At 34.9% G+C, this 21,216-nt stretch overlaps 1 protein-coding gene across 5 annotated transcripts in view; it reads right to left on the bottom strand.

Moving 5' to 3' along the window:
* ROCK1 (Rho associated coiled-coil containing protein kinase 1) overlaps positions 1-21,216 on the bottom strand; it is a 147,825-nt gene that overhangs the window by 47,614 nt on the left and 78,995 nt on the right. For 4 of the 5 annotated variants that reach the window (XR_009566401.1, XM_030842667.2, XM_060310535.1 and 1 more), the window contains 5 exons: positions 15,733-15,892; positions 10,987-11,047; positions 7,342-7,430; positions 5,219-5,267; positions 591-726 (listed from right to left, as the gene is read on the bottom strand). Coding sequence is in view for 4 of the 5 variants with exons in the window: in XM_030842667.2 (XP_030698527.1) it covers positions 591-726; positions 5,219-5,267; positions 7,342-7,430; positions 10,987-11,047; positions 15,733-15,892 (495 nt within the window). In the remaining variant the exon portion in view is untranslated. The remainder of the gene's footprint in view (positions 1-590; positions 727-5,218; positions 5,268-7,341; positions 7,431-10,986; positions 11,048-15,732; positions 15,893-21,216) is intronic. The other variant, XM_030842668.2, reaches the window with a different exon arrangement.

The raw sequence follows: 21,216 nt of genomic DNA, 5'->3' as shown, positions 1-21,216 counted from the left end.
TATTCTACCATATATACTAAAATTTATTATACCACTGATTACATTTACATTGTTTATAATTTTTGCCATTTTAAACAATTCTAAAATGAATAGCTTTGTTTCTGTATCAGTATACATGTGCACAAGTATATGTGAAATAAATTTCTAGAAGTGAAATCACTGGATCAAAGGATGTAGAAAGCTATTTTAAATTTGTAACACTAATATCAAAAATTCTAGTCTTGTTGTTCTAAAATATGGCTACTTGTTAGAAGTGCCTAGAGAGCTTATTAAAAATACCAATGCCCAGTCTACATGTCTAGATCAATTAAATTAGAATTTCTGAAGTTTAGGCATTAGTTTTCTTTGAAGTTTCCCAAGAAATTCCAATATACACCCAAGGATAAAAATCAGTACTCTAGCTAAAACATTACTACTGAATCTAATATGTTATAAATAAATTTTGGGACATGGGTATTTAGCTCATGAGGTGTCTTAGGACCGTGGCTTCAAAAATATATAACAGGCACTAAATTTAAAACAACCTCAAGACGAAGACCTCAAGATAGTGTTAGAAATTCCAGTGTTTTTCAAAGGAAGTAACAATTTACCTTCATTTTCTACATTCCTCCTCTTCTCATTTTCCTGTTCTGCTTTTCTTTGGTACTCATTAATTCTATGCTGTAGCAACATTTTCTCCTTCTCAATCTGAGACACTGTAGATTCTAGGTTTCTTCTTTGATTCCCCTAAATTATGAGAACAGTTACCACTACAATTAATACTCCTCATTTATTCAAGGGAATACTCTGTTCTTTTTTTAAAAAGTACACAATTACTTAAGATAGATATTTTGGTTTCAAAATCAGATAATACTTCCTAACAACAACAACTTTCTAATAGTAGAATTAGCTTGCCTTAGAAGAAAACAGTGAGAATCCCCTTATTTTAACTAGACATACAAAATTTTCAAAGATTTAAAAAAAATCCTTGCGTATAAAAAACCCTATGAATCTTGTCAGACTGAAGGTCGAACACATTGTATTCAAACACATTAAGATGAACACACTGTATTATATTACCAATATTTTGGTTTATTTACAATCCTAAAGTTTAAGACATGAAATATAAAAGGAATCAGATAACTACATATTTGATAATTAAATGGTGCAAAACTCAAATGATACCAAAGGTTACAGTGTTTATAATAAGTTCACCAGTCCCTGTATGAGGTCTCCCTTAATCCCCTCCCAATCTCTGTAACAACTTACCTTTCTTAAGATGTTCTATGTATGTACCTACTAATGCATATTAAAGAGTAATGAAAGAAATATTTATTTTAGAAAATGAAACTAAGGGGAGGGGAGGGTTAAAGAAAAAAAATACTCCAAATTCCACAACTTAAAAAAATTTATCTTCTGTTTCTGAGTTACCACTATCAGCATATTCTGCTTTTGATGCTTCATTTTTATCTTTAAGACTCCACGCTGGACAAACCTCCTTTACAGTGCGTGCTTTTCTGGGCTTTTCCATTTTTAAGTGAAATCCATCTTTTAAGTAAGATGATGTCAGAGAAATTTAGTAAAATTTGACAGAGATCATCCAAAATCTTTCCAATTGTAAGATTTTATCATTCTTTTATTTTTTCATTTTTAAATTTTGAAATTTAAAATTCTACATTTCAGAAGTTTCAAAGACAGTACATGTACCCTACCAGTCAGTTTCCCCTAATAGTTACATTATTAACAATGGTACAATAACAAAATTAGGAAATTGATATTGGTATAAAGCATGCATGTGTAGTTCGATGTCATTTTATCTCATGTGTAGATGCATGTAACCACCACCACAATCAAGACACAGAACTGTTCCATCAGCACAACGACCTCCTTCCAGCCACTACTTATAGCCACATGCATCCCTCACTTCTCCCACCACCTATATCCCTGGCAACCAACAGGAGGTCCTCCATCTGTATAATTTTGCCATTTTGAAAATGTTATATTAATGGAATCATACAGTGTGGACCTTTTGAGATTAGCTTTTTACATTCAACAAAATATCCTTGAGATCCATCCAAGTTCCTGTGTATAACAACAGTTCATTTTTCCAGTCTACAGATCTTCATCCTCTTATCAGGGTCTTTCACAGAGCAAGTTTTGATGAAGTCCAATTTATTGAATTTTTTTCTTTATATGGATCATAATTGTGGTGTAATGTGTAACTCTTCACCGAGTTGCAGGTCCCAAGGGCTTTCCCCTATTTTTTCCCTAGAAGTTTTATATTTTTTATGTCCCTGTTTAAATCTATGGTCTGTTTTAAGTTAATGTTTGCATATGATGTGAGACTGAGGTTGAGGTCCATATCTTGGCCTATGAATACCTAATTGCTCCAGCACCACTTGCTAAAAAGACTATCCTTCCTCCACTGAATTGCTTTTGCACCTTGGTAAAAAATCAGCTGGCCATGATTGAGGGATACTGATCCATAGTTTTCTTTGTAGTACTGTCTTTGCTAGACTCTGGTATCTTGGTAATTCTAGCCTCATAAAATTCACTGGGGAATGTTCCCTTCTTTTATATTTTCTAGAAGAGAGAGTGTAGAATTGGTGTTAATTCTTCTTAAAACACTTGATAGGGACTTCCCTGGCGGTCCAGTGGTTAAGACTTCCCCTTCCAATGCAGGGGGTGCGGGGTTCGATCCCTGGTCAGGGAGCTAAGATCCCACATGCCTTGGGGCCAAAAAACAAAAACATAAAACACAAGCAATATTTTAACAAATTCAATAAAGACTTTAAAAATGGTCCACATCAAAAAAAAAAAATCTTAAAAAAACACTGGGTAGAATTCTCTAGTAAAACCATCTGTCCTGAAGATTAATTTTTGGAGGAGCTTTTAAATTATGAATTCACTTTAATAGTTATATAGGACTATTCAAATAATGTATTTCACATTGTGTGAGTTGTGGCAGTTTGTATTTTTGGAGGAATTAGTCCATTTCACCTAAATATTACACTTACTCGTTTGGAACTGTTTATAGTATTTCCTTAAGAATTTTTTTTTTTTTTATATCTGTAGAGTCTGTAGGAATATGCTCTGTTTTATTCCTGATACTGATCATTTGTGTCCTTTCTTTCCTTTGACAATCTTGCTAGAGGACTGTCAATTTTGTTGATCTTTCCAAGCAGCTGGGTTTTTATTATCACTGATTTTCTCTATTATTTTTCTGTTTTCAATTCCACTGACTTCTGCTCTTTATTTTTCCTTCCTTCTCCTTGCTTTGGGTTTATTTTGCTCTTCTTTTTCTAGGTTCCTGAGGTAGGAGCTTAGATAACTGATTTGAGACTTCTCGTCTTTTCTAATGTAAACATTTAGTGTATACATTTCCCTTAGAGCACTATGTTAGCTGCATCCCACAAATTTTGATGTATTATTTTCATTTTCATTGTTCAAATATTTTTATTTATTTATTTATTTTTGCCGTACGCGGGCCTCTCACTGTTGTGGCCTCTCCTGTTGCGGAGCACAGGCTCCGGACACGCAGGCACAGTGGCCATGGCTCACAGGCCTAGCCGCTCCGCGGCATGTGGGATCTTCCCGGACCGGGACACGAACCCGTGTCCCCTGCATCGGCAGGCGGACTCTCAACCACTGCGCCACCAGGGAAGCCCTCAAATATTTTTAAAAGATGAAGATCCATAACTTTGAAAAATAACTTTATGAGATATAATTAACATTCCAATGTATTTTTTCATTCCCCTTGAGACTCTTTGACCTATAGATTATTTAGAACTGTGTTGTTTAGTTTCCACGTGTTTGTAGATTTGCCTGATACTTTTCTGTTATTCATTCTGGTTTGGTCACAGTTTGGTCAGAGAACACACTCTGTATGATTTTAATTCTTTGAAATCTGGAGAAGTTTGCTTAGGATGCGGTCTATCTTGGTGTGTGTTTCTTGAGTGCTCGAAAAACATGTGTCCTTTGCTGTTGCTGCGTGGAGGGGTCTCTACAAATGTTGAATAGATCCTATTGGCTGATGGTGTGGCTGAGTTCTCCTATATGTTTGCTGATCCTCTGTCTAGAGAGTGGCATTTAAAAAGTCTCCAACAGTAATCGCAGATTTGTCTATTTCTCCTTTCAGTTTTATCAGCTTTTGCTTCACATATTTTGTAGCTCTTCTGTTTGATGAATACAAATTTAGGAATGTTATGTCTTCTCAGAGGATTGACATTTTTGTCATTCTGCAATGTCCCTCTGCCCCTGGTAATTTTCTTTGTCCTAAAGTCTACTTCACCTGATATCAATATTGCCATTGCTGCCTTCTTTTTGCTAATGCTTACATGATGTATTTTTACATCTTCTTACTTTTAACTTGGCTATATTGTTACATTTGAAGAGAGTTTCTGCTGGACAGCATACAGGTAGGTAATTTTAAAAAAGCTACTCTGACAATCTATCTTAATTGATGTTGCATTTAATTTACATTTAATATAATTACTGATATGTTAGAGTTAAGCCTCCCATTTTGTTTTGTCCCATGTTTTCCTTCTTGTCTTTCTGTAGGTTACTTGAACATTTTTTGGAATTCTATTTGATTTACTAGTGTTTTTAAGTGTATCTCTTTGTATAATTTTTATCAGTGGCTGCTCTAGGTACTACATTATATTACTAGTGTTGGCATATTACCAGTTTGATTAAAGTGTAAAACCTTACCTCCCTTTATACCCATTTATAATTGTCTTAAAAATTTCTTCTATATACATGGAGAACCACATTAGACAATGCCGTAATTTCTGCTTCAACTGTAACATAAAAAAACTTAAGAGGAGAAGGAGAGTGTAGTGTGTTTACCCATATTCTAGAACCATGTTGAAATTTTAGTACATAAATTTCAGTTCAGTGGTTCTTAATAGTTGAAAGGTGAGAAAGGAGCAACAGATCAAAAATTGAATCTGGAACTGTAGCAGAAAGAGACAGACATATTCAACTATTAAGAACCACTGAACTGAAATTTATGTACTACAATTTCAACATGGTTCTAGAATAAAACCACACAAAAGAAACTAAAGTATAATCTAATTTCACTTAAACCTGCAGCTCCAAAGTGAGGCTTTCATCATAATTCTTTGGTCCTGTTCTGTATTGCAACCTATAAAGTTCAAATATAATTTTCTCAGAAAACAATCTGAAAGAGGGAAAAAGTCTCAAAAAGGAAAACTTCTGATAAGAAAACAAAAAGTACCTCTTCATCCAATTCTTTCATTATCTTGTCGAGTTTTATGTTTGAAGTTCTGTAAAAGCAAAAGCAATATAGATTATAGATATATTTACTTTTTATAGTTTGGGGTGAAACACCACATTCCTTACTTTTCCATTTAGCTAAGATTTCTTAACCTTTCTTGTGTGTACTGTGGATCCCTTTGGCAGTCAGTCTGGTGAAGCCTATGGCATTTTCTCAGAATAATATTTTAAAAGCATAAAATAAAATACATAGGATTAAAAGAAACCAAAATTATACTGAAATACAGTCATAACCTTTTTAAAAAAAAGTATGATTCACTAATATATGCATTTTATTAATATATTAAATAAGATCTAGCAGCAGTAATCTTAAAGTAGTAATGAGCATAAACGGTATTTAGAGATAAATAACAACTGCATTCTAAGATAATATTTGTGATTTCTATCGGTAATAAAAAATTCACAGCTACTGCTAATAACTGTGGATTATTCACTGTGTTCATAATTAAAGAAAATGCTGAATTTCAGCTAAAGGTTACAGAAAAGATTCACTTCTGTCACCCAAGTTTAAGGACCTTGAATTCCATCCATGGATGCTTTAGGAGAGGTCTATGGATTCTAGATTAAGGATCCCTGAATTCCCTCATGCAATACTTGCTACTTCACAAAGATTAACCATTTAACCTTTAATATAAGAGTAAGTAAATGAAGGGAAAGGTGGCATATATAAAGCAGTAAATGCACCACTTGGCAACTTGGGCAAAAATCTGAGATAAACTGAAAGTGTATTATTATCTCCATCACAATTCATTTTGGGGGCTCTAAACCTATTTCTGAGCTTCAAATCTGTACATGCAACGTTTCACATGGATGTCTTACCAAATAGCTCATTCAGCATGTCCAAAGCTAAATGAATTCCCTCTGCCCAGCGACCCCTCCCACAATACCAATCTGCTTCTCTTCTCCTGTCCCAAGTAAAGCACTCCGCCTGGGAATCCTCCTTGACTCATCTTCCTCCCTCATTCTCATTTAGAAGAATAAATGTCAAATGCTGTGTAATTAACCAGGGAGTTCTTTTTTAAAAGCAAATTTGATCTTTTGTTTTACTTTTAAGTTTAATAACTTTTAATGTTTTTTCATCACCCTTAGGATAAATCCCAAATTTCTTAGCTTTTCAAAGACAGAGTGTTTTAAGATCTAGACTCTGTCGACCTTCCCAGTTTCATCTCAGGCCACCCCCCCACCACACACACACCCATTTTCGTATGATTATTGGCCACTTTGGCCACTCTTATTTCCTCCTTAAATTGATCCCTACCACCACCACTACCACTAATTTGTCATTTGCCTTTTAATTTTAATAGAAACTGCTCAACATTTATGTAATAATATCTATCCATTTCCTCTCCTTATTTCTATGTTTTATACCTAGAAATTCCTTCCAAATACTGGGCTCAGTTAATTATTTCCTTAAAGTGCTTTTCTAAAAAAAGCTTATATTAGATGCTTAACTATTTAATCTATAAGGAACTGTAGGTAGTGAGCAGTTTACTTGTTTCCTCTCCCCCACTCACAAAATTGCCAATTTTCTCAATTCCATTTTTTTGAATACTTAATCTGTTACCTGTTTTTCATTTATTCAATACTATCTACTAACAATATAATAAAGTGTTCTTGTTTGTAATTAATAAGTAACTAAGCATTATTCTAGGTTATTTTAAATTATCTTGATCATTTTATATTTTCATAAATATATATGCTCTTATTAAATTTAGACTCATAGGAAAAAAATTCTGAAAAAAATACTGCTATAGCGAATCATAGTGGAAATTAAAAGTGTCTGCACCAAAAATTTAGTGAATTTTAATCTTCAAAAACAGCTACACTTTAGAACGCATCTTATTTAATGTAAACTAATTTTCCCTTTCTGTCAGCTAATTAAAATGTGAGACAAAATCAATAAACCAGGCATTAAGTGAATATTCTTCACTGAATGTATATCAATAGCAATCTTTACATCTCTACCTTACTTCCATCTACTTTCAAGGGTTTATAGAGTACAAGTTTTAATATCAGCATTTGCTATACAACTTTTAATGTGAAAAACATAAAGTATATTCTCACCTGCACTTCTGCTCCATTTCATCTTTTAACTGCATTTCATTATGCAACTGTTCTTCCAGCTTATAAATTGTTTTTTGCAAATTTTCCTGCTTTAATTAAAAAGAACAAAAACTTATTCTAGTAAGAATATTCATAGAGAATTTTAAAATAGCAAGTTTATATTACCATTTTATACCTGTTTACAAGGAGTTATCTGATCCAATCTTACCTTTTTCCTTTCTATCTGAAATTTTTATTATTAATTTTTTTTTTTTTGTGGTACGCGGGCCTCTCACTGTTGTGGCCTCTCCCGTCGCGGAGCACAGGCTCCGGATGCGCAGGCTCAGCGGCCATGGCTCACGGGCCCAGCATGTGGGATCTTCCCAGACGGGGGCACGAACCCATGTCCCCTGCATCGGCAGGCGGACTCTCAACCACTGCGCCACCAGGGAAGCCCTTTATTATTAATTTAACAAGCATTTTTTTTCCAACACCTACTAATATGTCAGGTGCTGTGGTAGGCATTAGTAACACAAAAATTAAAAAGATTTGGTCCCCGTTCTCATAAAGCTAATAGTTCGATAGTGGGGCACAGGGGAATAGGAGGGTGAAAAGAACCTACAATAACCCAGACATATACACAAAATATTATAATACAATGTGGTAGGTACTAATAAAATTATACATAAGGTGTACTGAAGAAGAGAAGAGGTCACATCTAATTCTGCCTTGAAGATGGAATGTTTGAGATGAGACCTATAAGAGAGGTATTTACCAAGCAGAGGAAGTGAAAGAAGGAATGCATTTTAGCTAAAATGAATGAGTCCAAAAGTAAAGAGAAAGAAAATATGATTGAATAATGGGAAGAAATCAAGTCTAGGCAGAGCAAAGAACATAACAGGGAGAACGAATCACATAAAATCTGAAAGGGCAAGTGGGACTATGATCCTTGTATGCAGAAAAGGAGTTGGGCACTTTAACCTATAAACACTTTAAAAGGGGAAATGACAGAGTATTGGCATTTTAGAAACATCACTTCGGTAATAAGGTGAATAGGTTAGAGAGCAGAGAAATTCTAGACTAAACAACCAATTAATAGACAGTTCAGGCAAAAAGAGTATATAGGTGTGATATAAGGCAGAAGCTGTAGAAATGAAGAGGAAATGGATAACTGTGTCAGTCAAAAGGCAGAATTTATAACCCAGCAACTGATTAGAAATAAGAACAGAGTAGCATTACAAAAGATGGGTGACACAAAAAGAACTGCTGGTGAGGGGATGGAGAGAGGAGAAGTGTGAGTTAGGCTTTGGCCTAGGTTGAAGGGTCTGAAAGATGTGCAGGAAGAGAAGTCCAGTCAGAGAGGGAGAAAAGATTCGGGTATGTTGTTCAGAGGAGCAAGCTAGACACACATGAGATTAACTACAGATAATGAGCAGAGAGCCAAGATCAGAACTATCTTGAGAAACACTTAATAATTATGGGGTTGGGGGGAGAGAGAAAGGGAGGAGATCCTGCAAAGAGGACTGAAAATAAAATCCAGAGGTAGAAAGAGAAAAAGAAGGAAATAATGAGAACATGAAGGTTCTTAAAGTTCCAAGGAGGAAGGACTGGTCAGTGTCAAATGCAGCAAAAAGAAAAATAAGATACGGAATGAAAAATATTCATCATATTTGGCAACTGCAAAGTTGTTCACTAGCATCTCTGCTAGAAGGCTTTCAGGGAAGAGTTGAAAATTAAATTAGTTGATTTTTGTACTTAGTTCTAGGTTAACAGAAATAGTAGGCACACAAGCATTTTCTTCTTCCCCTGTGATCTTAACCAGAGCAAAAGATAAAAGCCACTGACAGAAACTTATGGCAGTCACCATTGAACAAGATCAGCCCAAAGAAAACAGGATTCCACTGAATTATTTTTTAAGTCCTAATGTAGCTCTAAACTTACAGGTAAGTAATACAGTCAGAGCGGGGTTATAGCAGCTCCTTATTGTCACCATCTCCAGGTCAAATGTGCTTTAATTTTGAAGATTTTTGAGCCCCTATTAGCTATATAATTTGGCAAATAGCTCTAATGGGATGAGAATTTAAAAGAGAAAAATGGCCATAACAGCTAACCAGTACTCGCATAGTTCATTCCCCTTTTTCTCACTTTCCCTTCCCACCATATGTTCTCTCATGTTTAAGAGTAAATACATGAAGGAGAAAGAAGAATTCTGTCAGCTTTTAAAAATGATTGCTGCCTACACCTCCTCTCAGTTACAAATATGGAGGCTACAGCACACAAAGAGCTCAAAGAATGCTCTGAGGATGGCCAGATAATTATTTCTGGTATATTTAAGAAAAGTCCTGGTTAACCCAAAAGGACCTCCTCAATGTAAGCTAATAAAAAATATTTTAATCCTCTGTCTCATGAACATGAGCTGTTCTAACAATAAAAAGAACTCACGTCTCTAATATTCACTTCCTACAGGAATTCACTTTCCAGTGGTCAAATTAGAAGATGCTCACTGTACTAGTTATTCTCCATTTGCCACCTCTCCCTTCCAGCCTTGAAGACTCATCCTCTGACCTTCTCTGCCTTCAAATTTACAGAGTGCATTGACTGGGCTCTGCTGTCCTATGATTTTAAGCTTCGTTTCAGCATTCAGGAGACACCAGCCGAAAATCAGTTGGGAGAAATGAAATATCCGTTCTCCCCACACTCTTCTTGCCTTACCATGGCTCTGGCAGTGCTCTATGCTCCTCTTTCATGATTCTACACATTCTCTCTGAGCTGTGGTAACAAGATTTGTCTCTCCTTGTCCCTTCAGACTAAGGGAAATGGCTTCCCACTGCTGTCAATCAATGGCTGCTTTAGCTCTCTTTATTTATTGCTCCCCTTGATCCTATGCATAGCACCATTAACAGTCCCTTCATTAAACTCTCTTCATTTAATAAATAAACAAAATGTGGTATATGCATATAACAGAATATATTAAGCCTTAAAAAGGAATGAAATTCTGATACATGCTACAACATGCCTGAGCCTTAAGGACATTAAGAAAAATAAGCCAATCACAAAAAGTCAAATACTGTATGATTTCACTTACATGAGGTACCTAGAATAGTCAAATTCATAGAGACAGAAAGTAAGGATAATAGTTAATAGGGGTTGAAGGGAGAGTGGAATGCAGACTTCAATGGGCACAAAATTTTAGTCTGGGATGAAGAAAAAATTCTGGAGATGATGGTGGTGATGACTGCACAACAACGTCATTGAACTGTACACATAAAAATGGTAAAATGGTAAATTTTGTGTTATGTAAATTTTAGTACACACACACACAAAAACTCTCATTTAAATCTTTTGAATGTGCCATCTGTTTCCCTGTCAAGACTCTTACTGATACACTGATTTATCATAAATTCCTAATTCCAAAGACTAAAAAGACCACCTCTGTCAATCTGTGTAGCAATGTATAGTTTACTAACTGCCTCCACATATAATATCCCATTTGATATTCAGGTAAGAAATCAAACAAGAGAGGAAACAGTAGATAAAAAGTGCTATAAAAATTTAAAATCACTAACTACATTTTCTGAAGCAATGCATATTTACTTAGTATCATGCATACAAAATACATTATCCACAAAACAACTTTCAAAATAATAACAATAAGAAAATACCTACCAAGCTTTTATCCACATTAGAGCTAGTTCTGTTTTCATTAGGATTTGCTGATGATAAGTATCTAGGAAGAAAATAGTTTTTAAAAGAAAACAAAAAACTCTTTAATATCTAGTAACAACCAGTAACAAATACTATATGCCTATCTTTTGTACTTGGCTCTGCTTTTAAAAATTGAGTGCAGGTTCTTAATTCTTTATTTTAGAAACATAACACAGAAATGATACATATATTAAATAAAACCCCCAGTTAGGTCTGAAGCAGCACTCTGTAATCATATACCTTAATATTCCTGCAGCAAAATATATGAATATTCATACCAAAGAGAATAAATAAAAACCATAAAATAGTCTCAACTTAGTTCAGATTAGGTTTTTGGCCATGAGAGCAGGTTATGGCAGGTTTTGCCACCAAACAAATCACTAAAAAACTTTTAGTTTTTAGAGCTTTTGGATTTAGAATCAGGAATAAAGAATTGTTGACTTCTACAGACATGTGCACAATTCCTCCCCACTGCCCCCAATTATCCTTCAGTCAAGAATGATATTGCTGGGGAGTGCCCTGGCAGTCCAGTGGTTAGGATTCAGCGCTTTCACTGCCGTGGCCCAGGTTCAATCCCTGGTCGGGGAACTGAGGTCCCGTAAGCTGCGCGGCATGGCCACAATGAATGATATTGCTTTTCTGGGCAAAAAAGTTAAGAGTTTTTGTGTAAGTGGTTGAAATAACAGGACCAAAGTTCTGAAGATGTCCTGCTGATCTTCTGTGACTCTAAACCTTGCAGAGTTTGTTAAATTCAATATAAAGTTAGAATTACATACAAATACAAGATATTAGTGATCTTCAGAGGTCTTCTTTAGACATCTTATCAGATTACCAAACAGATATAAACAGATCATATAAAAATTTTTTCTACACAATCAAATGTTAGGTAAAGGAAAGATACTTCTGCTACTTCCTTTACCATCCTATGACTACCATTATTACTACATCTACATCACCACTACAGTTACCACCTTGGTTAACCAGTAGAGCTCCCTCAAAAAGAGATCAAATAGCTACAGTATACTTCACAGCTGTTATGGGGCAGTTGTTAACACACTAGAAATAATTAATTCATAGTGAAAAACAGAAGATAATCAAGTGTCCTTTAAGTACCATGAAACATATATATAGCAGTGCTCTAAAAGAAACAGCAGGAAAATATGTCATTTCCCATGTTTCTCTTGGAAAATTATTCAGATCAACCACAGAATCAAATATTCAGGAGACAATAACAAGGGCTATGTAGCAGGTTTGTAGAGAAAAGGTCCCATATAACAAATGACAACTCCTAGATATAGTGCAATTTAATTCCATTGACTATAAAGTGCCTCAGAAATTCAGTGTGAGATTCTGCATTATGTGATATAAATAAAAGCATACAGAAACACCAGTAGAATCTGAATTAGATAGATCAGACTATTTGATCTCTGATTTATCTTCTAAATATAATATGCTATATAAGTAAAGTTTATGTTTAGCCTTCTGCAAAGTTAGTAACATAAAGTTCTCTGAATACAGTCCTGGAAATGTAAGGATACCAATGTACACGTCCATTCATCCTTCCACTTCTTATCTTTTTTTTCCTTTCAAGGTTCTTTTTCTTATTATATTGTTGCTTTCATATAGAATCTGGTCATTTAGGTAAACTTTTTATGAAAGAGGTGTTAGATTATTAGGCATATAGCTAAAAGTTTAAGGCTGTTTTTAAAATGTTTATAACTCAGCTATATGTCAACAGTAAAGATCTCTGTTCTTGTATGTTTGGATTTCAGAAGTAAGAATTTCAGAAGTTTTTAATTTCATGCAATTCAAAATTATACTTACATATTACAGTAAGGGTAATTAATATTTTGCTGATTCTTTCTTTATTAAGAGCAACCATACCTCCAACCAAACATGTAAGAAACAATTACTAAACACTATATTACTCAATAAGGTGGTGATATTTAAGAACAGACTACAATTTCTACTTTTAACAAATTCAGAAATTATTTTGGGATATGAAACACATGAATACAAGGAAAACTCACGGAACATAATCTAGTGTATTACAATGGATAAATAGTACAAAGAATATATATATATATAATGCTTATTTAATTCAAGATTACCTTTGTGCAGAGAAATTAATTACTTTTGTGCAGAAAAAGTAATTAACTGCTGAACTCTATTACAGAAAATCCAGAAACACTGGGGGGTGTTTATATCAACATCGTGAGTGTTTCAGAAACCAAGCCAGAGAATAATTGATAAAAATATAAAATTTAGGGACTTCCCTGGTGGTCCAGTGGGTAAGACTCCGTGCTCCCAATGCAGGGGGCCGGGGTTTGATCCCTGGTCAGGGAACTAGATCCCACATGCATGTTGCAACTAAGAATTCGCATGCCGCAACTAAGAAGCCTGCATGCCACAATGAAGATCCCGCATGCTGCAACTAAGACCCAGTGCAGCCAAAATAAAAAAATGTTTAAAAATTAAAAATACAGGGCTTCCCTGGTGGCGCAGTGGTTGAGAATCTGCCTGCTAATGCAGGGGACACGGGTTCGAGCCCTGGCCTGGGAAGGTCCCACATGCTGCGGAGCAACTGGGTCTGTGAGCCACAATTACTGAGCCTGCGCGTCTGGAGCCTGTGCTCCGCAACAAGACAGGCTGCCATAGTGAGAGGCCCGCGCACCGCGATGAAGAGTGGCCCCCGCTTGCCACAACTAGAGAAAGCCCTCACACAGAAATGAAGACGCAACACAGCAAAAATAAATAATAAATTAATAAAAAAAAAATATATAATTTTTTTAAAAAGAAGAAAAAAAAAAGAAAGGATGCTGCAGCAAACACACCACTTTGAAGGTTCTCTGTGTATTTCAATATAAAATAGCTCTGGGGCTTCCCTGGTGGCGCAGTGGTTGAGAGTCCACCTGCCGATGCAGGGGACACGGGTTCATGCCCCGGTCCGGGAAGATCCCACATGCCGCGGAGCGGCTGGGCCCGTGAGCCATGGCTGCTGAGCCTGTGTGTCCGGAGCCTGTGCTCCGCAACGGGAGAGGCCACAACACTGAGAGGCCCGCGTGCCGCAAAAAAAGAAAAAAAAAAAAAAGCTCCAATGTAATACTCATGGAGTATTAGGGAGGGAAGAAGGATTAAAATATTGCTCTTTTCTAGGGGTCAAAACTCAAGTACTACCTACTTGGTGATACAACAAAAGTATTCTAACATCTAAAGAACAAAATTATTGTCTTACAGTTGGATTATTGGAGAAATTTCATAAAGCAAGACTAAATTGAATTCCTGTTTTCTAAGCTTGAACTGAATTACCCTCATAAAAAGTTTTGACTAAAATAACAAGATGCTTCACTTTAAAAGGTTAGTTATAATAACCTCAAATTTAATCATTACTGCAAGCAATTCAAATATCTAATACCATTCTAATGGAGTATAATTTGATTAGAGATACATATTTTAAAGTAAATTTATCAAGTAGATTTAACACACCCAGTTAATGGTGCATATAGTTCACTTTTATATATTGGTATGGTATTTTGTTTAGAGTTCTGTCGTGTAGTACTTGCCAACCTACATTGTACAACTTATCCATTTCCTCACTAGGATATGAGCATCTCAAAAGAAGATAATTATATCTTATTAATCCTCCTCCCTGCACCTTGGTGCTTAGTATATACCTGACAAAGAGTAGGTTGTCAAACATGTGTGTTGAATGAATGAATGAATGCCCAGCATATGAAAATAATGTTAAATGTTTAACTTGTATCTGAAGTCCATTAGAAAAGACTAAAACTAATATTAGCTCATACTAATGATAAAAGTAACTAACATTGAGTGCTTACTCCATGCAAAGCATTGTTCTAAGTGTTTTACTGTGTTTTGACTTACTTAACCCTTATAACAACCCTGAGACACATATTGTTATTATTATCCCCGTCATCCCTATTTTTGAGGAAATGGAGGCATAAAAAAGATGAAAGTTATTTGCCCAAGGTCACAAGGCCTTACATGATATAAAACATAATTCATTTAGTAGTTTTAGGGAGGAATCACTTAATTTTTGAAGAACTGAAAATTATAGGCCTTTTGTAACATCAATATAGTGATGATAATGCTAGAAAACTGTATGTTGTTCCAAAATGTATTATAAAACCAGAACTCTTCGGATAACACGATTAACCAAAATATCAGTATTAAGAGAATCTCTTGACCTATTAATTGTTGTAACTTGAAGATATATAGGGTAGCATTCAGCAAAGAATTTCTGAAAAACAATACCCTGAGCATGGATGAGTCTGAAAGATATTAAATATGAAATTAGAAATCTAATGCACTGTTGAAAAGTGGCATATTAATATATCTCTTTATATACCATTAAATCTACTTTATTATTTATTATTTTTTTTTTTTGCAGTACGCGGGCCTCTCACTGTTGTGGCCTCTCCCCTTGCGGAGCACAGGCTCCGGACGCACAGGCTCAGCGGCCATGGTTCACGGGCCCAGCCGCTCCGTGGCATGTGGGATCTTCCCGGACTGGGGCACGAACCCATGTCCCCTGCATCAGCAGGCGGACTCTCAACCACTGCACCACCAGGGAAGCCCAAATCTACTTTAAATGTTCTTAAAGTGATTTTTAGATATCCCTAAGAAAATAACATGACTACAACAAAGTCAGTACCTACCCCAAATATCAATGTGTAGCATACTTACCTACGATTGCTATAATACGTAAATCCTACAAACGGTAGTTGATTGCCAACAAAAGCTTTAGGTATAGGGAATGTTTCTTCATCTCCTTTATCTTCTTCCAAGTCATCAAAGTTACTTGTGTCAATGTCACTACTTAAATCAGGTACAACTGGCGCTACAGCTAAAAACAGAAACAAAATTGAAGCAATGATTCTGTACCAACTACTAATGACTTCCTACATACAAATAACTTGTGACTCACAAATTCCAAATGGGTTGAACCCTATTTCAGTAAGCTTTATTAGGATTATTAATCAACAGGTATTGATCATTAATTATGTAATTCGTGAACCAATTATCTTCAGAGTCACCTATAATTATCATCTATATCTCCAGTTTAATTTGAATATTACAAGTCAAGTATTATTAAGGTTTTAAAATACATTGTAGTATAAGATGTGCAAAAGCAGTTAGGACTACAGAAAAGACTTTTCAGAAACTACAGCATGACAAATCGCACTCAAAGTTGATTAGTTTCAAATGCAGTATTTTGCTCGTTAATCTGTTCTACAGCAGACTAGAAATCAAAGTTATCTCTTAGTGGTCCTGGGTATAATAATTTGTTACTGAAATATTTTTACTCATCTAAAATCTAGATGATCAGTATTCCCCTCCCCCCGACTCAATATCTCTGTAAGAGCAAAGTATTGTTTTTAATTGAAGTTGATTTACAATACTGTGTTAGTTTCAGGTGTATAGCTAAGTGATTCGGTTGTATGTATGTGTATACATATATATATGTATATAGACGTGTATTTTTGTTTTTTTCAGATTCCTTTCCATTATAGGTTATTATAAAATACTGAATTAGAGCAAAGTATTTTGAATTATATTTTCAGACTAGTTGCCTTCCCTAAATTAAGTGATTAAGGGACAACTCAGTGAACTATTTATGAAATGGCTATTGGGAAAAGAGAGCAGGGATATAAAACCTTAACACAGAATCTTCAAGAGTTTTAAACTTGATTGGGAGCAAGAACCACACATACTTAATAACATAAAACTGTATGTGGCAATGCAAATCTTCATGACACAGAAGAAAATACCATATGAAACTAGTACTACTAATATCTTCTTTTGGAGCTCAAATACACTATAGAAAGTACACCTAAAAATAAATTTCAGGAAAAAAGTTTTTTAAAGATACAGGAGTATAATAAAACATCACTGAAATTTTATCATCAAAATATTCAATAATTATTTTTGATACAATCATCTCATGTTCCTTTAGAGAAAAAGATAAAGAAGAGTAAACAAACAAAAACTAACTGACCTGATTTTACAATCTTAATTTCCTATATAAAGGAATCACGGTTCTATTGAATCATCTGGGTATTCCAGGCAAGAAATAACTATTGTGCATCTCAGATACAGTGAACTATCAGATAAATTTGGGAATGAAACAACACATTTAACCAAAAGAAGCTGTAGTACTAACAGCGAATGAGAAAAGAGCTTTTCCACCATTTTCTTTCCTTAATGGCCAAGAGAACTGTCCAACTAGATGATTCTAGCTTCCTGATCTTAATTGACTAATTTGTAAAATGAGGGGAAAAAAGGGTTGTCGCTCCTTGTGAAGTACATGGTCTTGGCACAAATTTTACCTTAAAACAGTGGTTCTCAATCAGGGACAGTTTTGGCCCCTCGGGGATATTCAGCAATGTCTGAATATGTCAGAAATGTTTGGGTACATTTTTTTGTTGTCATAACTGTGGGAGGGATGCTACTGACATCTGGTGGGTAGAGACCAGGGATACTGCTAAACATCCTACAATGTTCAGGACAACAGATACGAGAAAGATTTCTCTGGTCTAGTGTTGAGGCTGAGAAATCCTGGTTTAAAATTATCATATAAGATAGATTTTAAAAGGAAGCAGAGCAAGTTTTGGTGCATTTTCTCTTGCTGTTTCAGATGGACCTAGTCTTTTTATAGATGACATACCACCTCAGAGTAGTTTTAAAATGAGACAAGTATGGGATGCAAGTATGGGAAATCCTGGGAGAATTATAAAAGTAATTATTTCTGCTTCTAAATTAAGATGTTTAGGCTTTACATAATACCATATAATCATGCCACAACTAATAAATAAAGAAGGATAAATTTAGCTTTACTGAATTACCATCAATATATACAGTGTTCCATTTATAAAAAATTTACCTTTCAATAAATAACTGGTAATATAGGAATCACGTTCCATAAAAAAGAATCCAACTGATGTCACCAAAAATGGCAGAAGAGGGAGCTCTAAGAAGCTGCCCTTCCATTGAAGTAACTAACCATTAAGCTCACAAAACTATCAGGAACAACATTTTTGGAACTCTGAAATCTAAGAAAAAACTTACAACAAGCAAGGAAACGTTCAATGAAGAAAGAGGGTGCTAAATTGTGGCATTTAAGGAGATGTTTGTCACTGGCTGACTGCTAAGATAATGGAAAGGGGACTTAAATGAACACACACAAGGAATACAGACTTCATAAGAATAGTTCCAAAAAGTCACTAAACAAACGGATGACTGGAGCCCACAATAAGCTGTTGCTTGCAAACTCTACAAGGAGGGAATTCTGATTTCCAGAGTTACAACACTGGTGTTCAATATGTCCAGTTCACAACAAAAAATTACAAAGTATGTAAAAAAAAACAAAACAGGAAAAGTATGGCCCACTTACAGGGAATAAAGAAAACAACAAAAAACCTCACTGGGGAAACCCAGACATTGGTTTTACAAAACAAAGACTTTAAATGTCTTAAACGTGCTCAAACAGCTAAAGGAAACCAAGGACAAAGAACTAAAGGAAACCAGGAGTATGATACCTTAACAAATAGAATATATTAATAAAAAGACAGAAAAAAGAACCAAATGTAAATTCTGGCACTGAAACGTACAAAAGCTGAAACTAAAAATGTGCTAGAGAGGTTCAACAACAGATTTGAGCAGGCTGAAGAACCGGCGAACTCAAAGATAGGACAACTGAAATTATCAAGTATGAGGAACAGAAAGAAGTGAATGGAACCTAAGGGGCTTCTGGGACACCATAAAGGAGACAATATATACATTACAGGAGTCCCAGGAAAGGATAGAAAGGGGCAGAAAGAATATTTAAAGAAAGAATTGCTGAAAATGACCGAATTTAATGGAATATATATATCTATACATCCAAGAAGCTCAATGAACTCCAAGTAAGAACTCAGATTCACACCAGGACACATTATAATAAACTTTCAAAAGACAAAGACAGAGAGAATATTGAAAGCAACAACAGAGAAGCAACTCATCACATACAATGGATCCTCAATAAGATTAACAGCCAATTTCTAAGCAGAAACCTTTAAGGCCAGAATGTAGTGGAATGACATTTAAAGTGCTGAGGGAATTCCCTGGCAGTCCAGTGGTTAAGGTTTCATGCTTCCATTGAAGGGGGCATGGGTTCAATCCCTGGTTGGGGAACTAGGATCCTGCACAATGTGCAACGCAGCCAAAAAAATGATAGTAATAAAGTGCTGAAAGAAAACAACTCTCAACTAAGAATTCTATAACTGGCAAAATTATTCTTCAAAAATGAAGAAGAAATTAAGAGATCTCCAAGTAAAGAAAAGCTGAGAGTTTGCTACTAGTACACCTGTCCTATAAGAAATGTTTTTAAAGGGAGTCTTCCAGGTTGAAATGAAAGGATACTAGACACTATCTTGAAGCCTTATGAAGAAATAAAGAACACCGGTAAAGATAACTACATAGATAAATGTAAAACCTAACTTTATTGTAATTTTGTTTTGTAACTCTACTCCTCCCCACATATGATTTAAAAGAGAAATGCACAAAACAATTATAAATCTATGTTAATCAGCACACAATATATAAAGATGTAATTTGTGACAATAACACTAAAGGGAGGGAATGGATTTGCATAGGAGTAGTTTTTATTGCTACTGACAGTAAACTGTATCAGTTCAACCTAGACTGTATCAAGTTAGGGTGTTAAGTGCAATGGCCAGAGTAGTCACTATAAGAAAATGACTAAATAATATGCAAAAAAAGAAATGAAGGGGGAATCAAAACAGTCAACCAGAAAAGGTAATCTATTAAACAAAAGAAGGCAATAATATAAGAATTGAGGAACAAAAAGAAAAAATAAGACACAGAAAACAAATTGGACAATGACAGAAGTCTTTCTGTATTCACTTTACATTTAAATCAATTAAGCTCACTGATTAAAAGGTAGAGATTGGAAAAATTGATTAAAAATTGATCCAATTATATGTGCTGTACAGAGACTCATGTTAGATCCACAGACATAAACAGGTTAAAAGAAAAGGATGGAAAAAGATATTCTACAGATAAACGAGCTGAGGTAGCTATACTAACACCAGACAAAACAGACTTTAAGTCAAAAATGGTTAAAATAAAGACATTGTATACATATATTTTACTGAAGTATAGTTGACTTACAATGTAGTATTAGTTTCAGGTGTACAGCAAAGTAATTCAGTTATTTATATATATATTCTTTTTCAGATTCTTTTTTATTATAGGTTATTACAAAATATTGAGTATATAGTTCCCTGTGCTATACAGTAGGTCCTTGTTGGTTATCTATTTTATATACAGTAGTGTATATATGTTAATCGCAAACTCCTAATTTATCCCTCCCCCATCTTTACCCTTTGGTAACCATAAGTTTGTTTTCTATGTCTGTGGATTTATTTCTGTTTTGTATATATGTTCATTTGTATCATTTTTAATTTTTAGATTCTACATATAAGCAATATCATATATTTGTCTTTGGCTTACTTCATTTAGTATGATAATCTCTAGGTCTATCCATGTTGCTGCAAAAGGCATTGTTTCATTCTTTTTTATGGCTGAGTAATATTCCATTGTATATATACACCACATCTTCTTTATCCATTCATCTGTTGATGGACACTTAGGTTGCTTCCATGCCTTGGCTACTGTAAATAGTGCTACAATGAACACTGAGGTGCATGTATCTTTTTGAATTAGAGTTTTCCCTGGATATATGCCCAGGAGTGGAATTGCTGGGATCATATGGTAGCTCTATTTTTAGTTTTTTAAGGAACCTCCATACTGTTCTTCATAGTGGCTGCCCCAATTTACATTCCCATCAACAGTGTAGGAGGGTTCCTTTTTCTCCATACCCTCTCCAGCATTTATTTGTAGACTTTTTTGACAACAGCCATTCTGACCAGTGTGAGGTGAAGACATTGCATACTGATGATATTGATAAAAGGGTCAGTCAATTCATCAAGAAGATACAACAATGATAAACATATATGCATACAACAACACAGCTCCAAATATATATATATATATGACATAAAAGAAACAGTTCTAATAGAGTCCTCAATAATCCACTTTCAATAGTGGACAAAAAATCTAAACAGAAGATGAATAAGAAAATAGAGGACTAGAATAACACCATAAACC

Source organism: Globicephala melas, chromosome 13, assembly GCF_963455315.2.
Source record: "Globicephala melas chromosome 13, mGloMel1.2, whole genome shotgun sequence".
Classification (NCBI taxonomy): domain Eukaryota; kingdom Metazoa; phylum Chordata; class Mammalia; order Artiodactyla; family Delphinidae; genus Globicephala; species Globicephala melas.
Note: the sequence above shows the minus strand (reverse complement) of the source record. Positions and strands in the feature narration are given on the sequence as shown.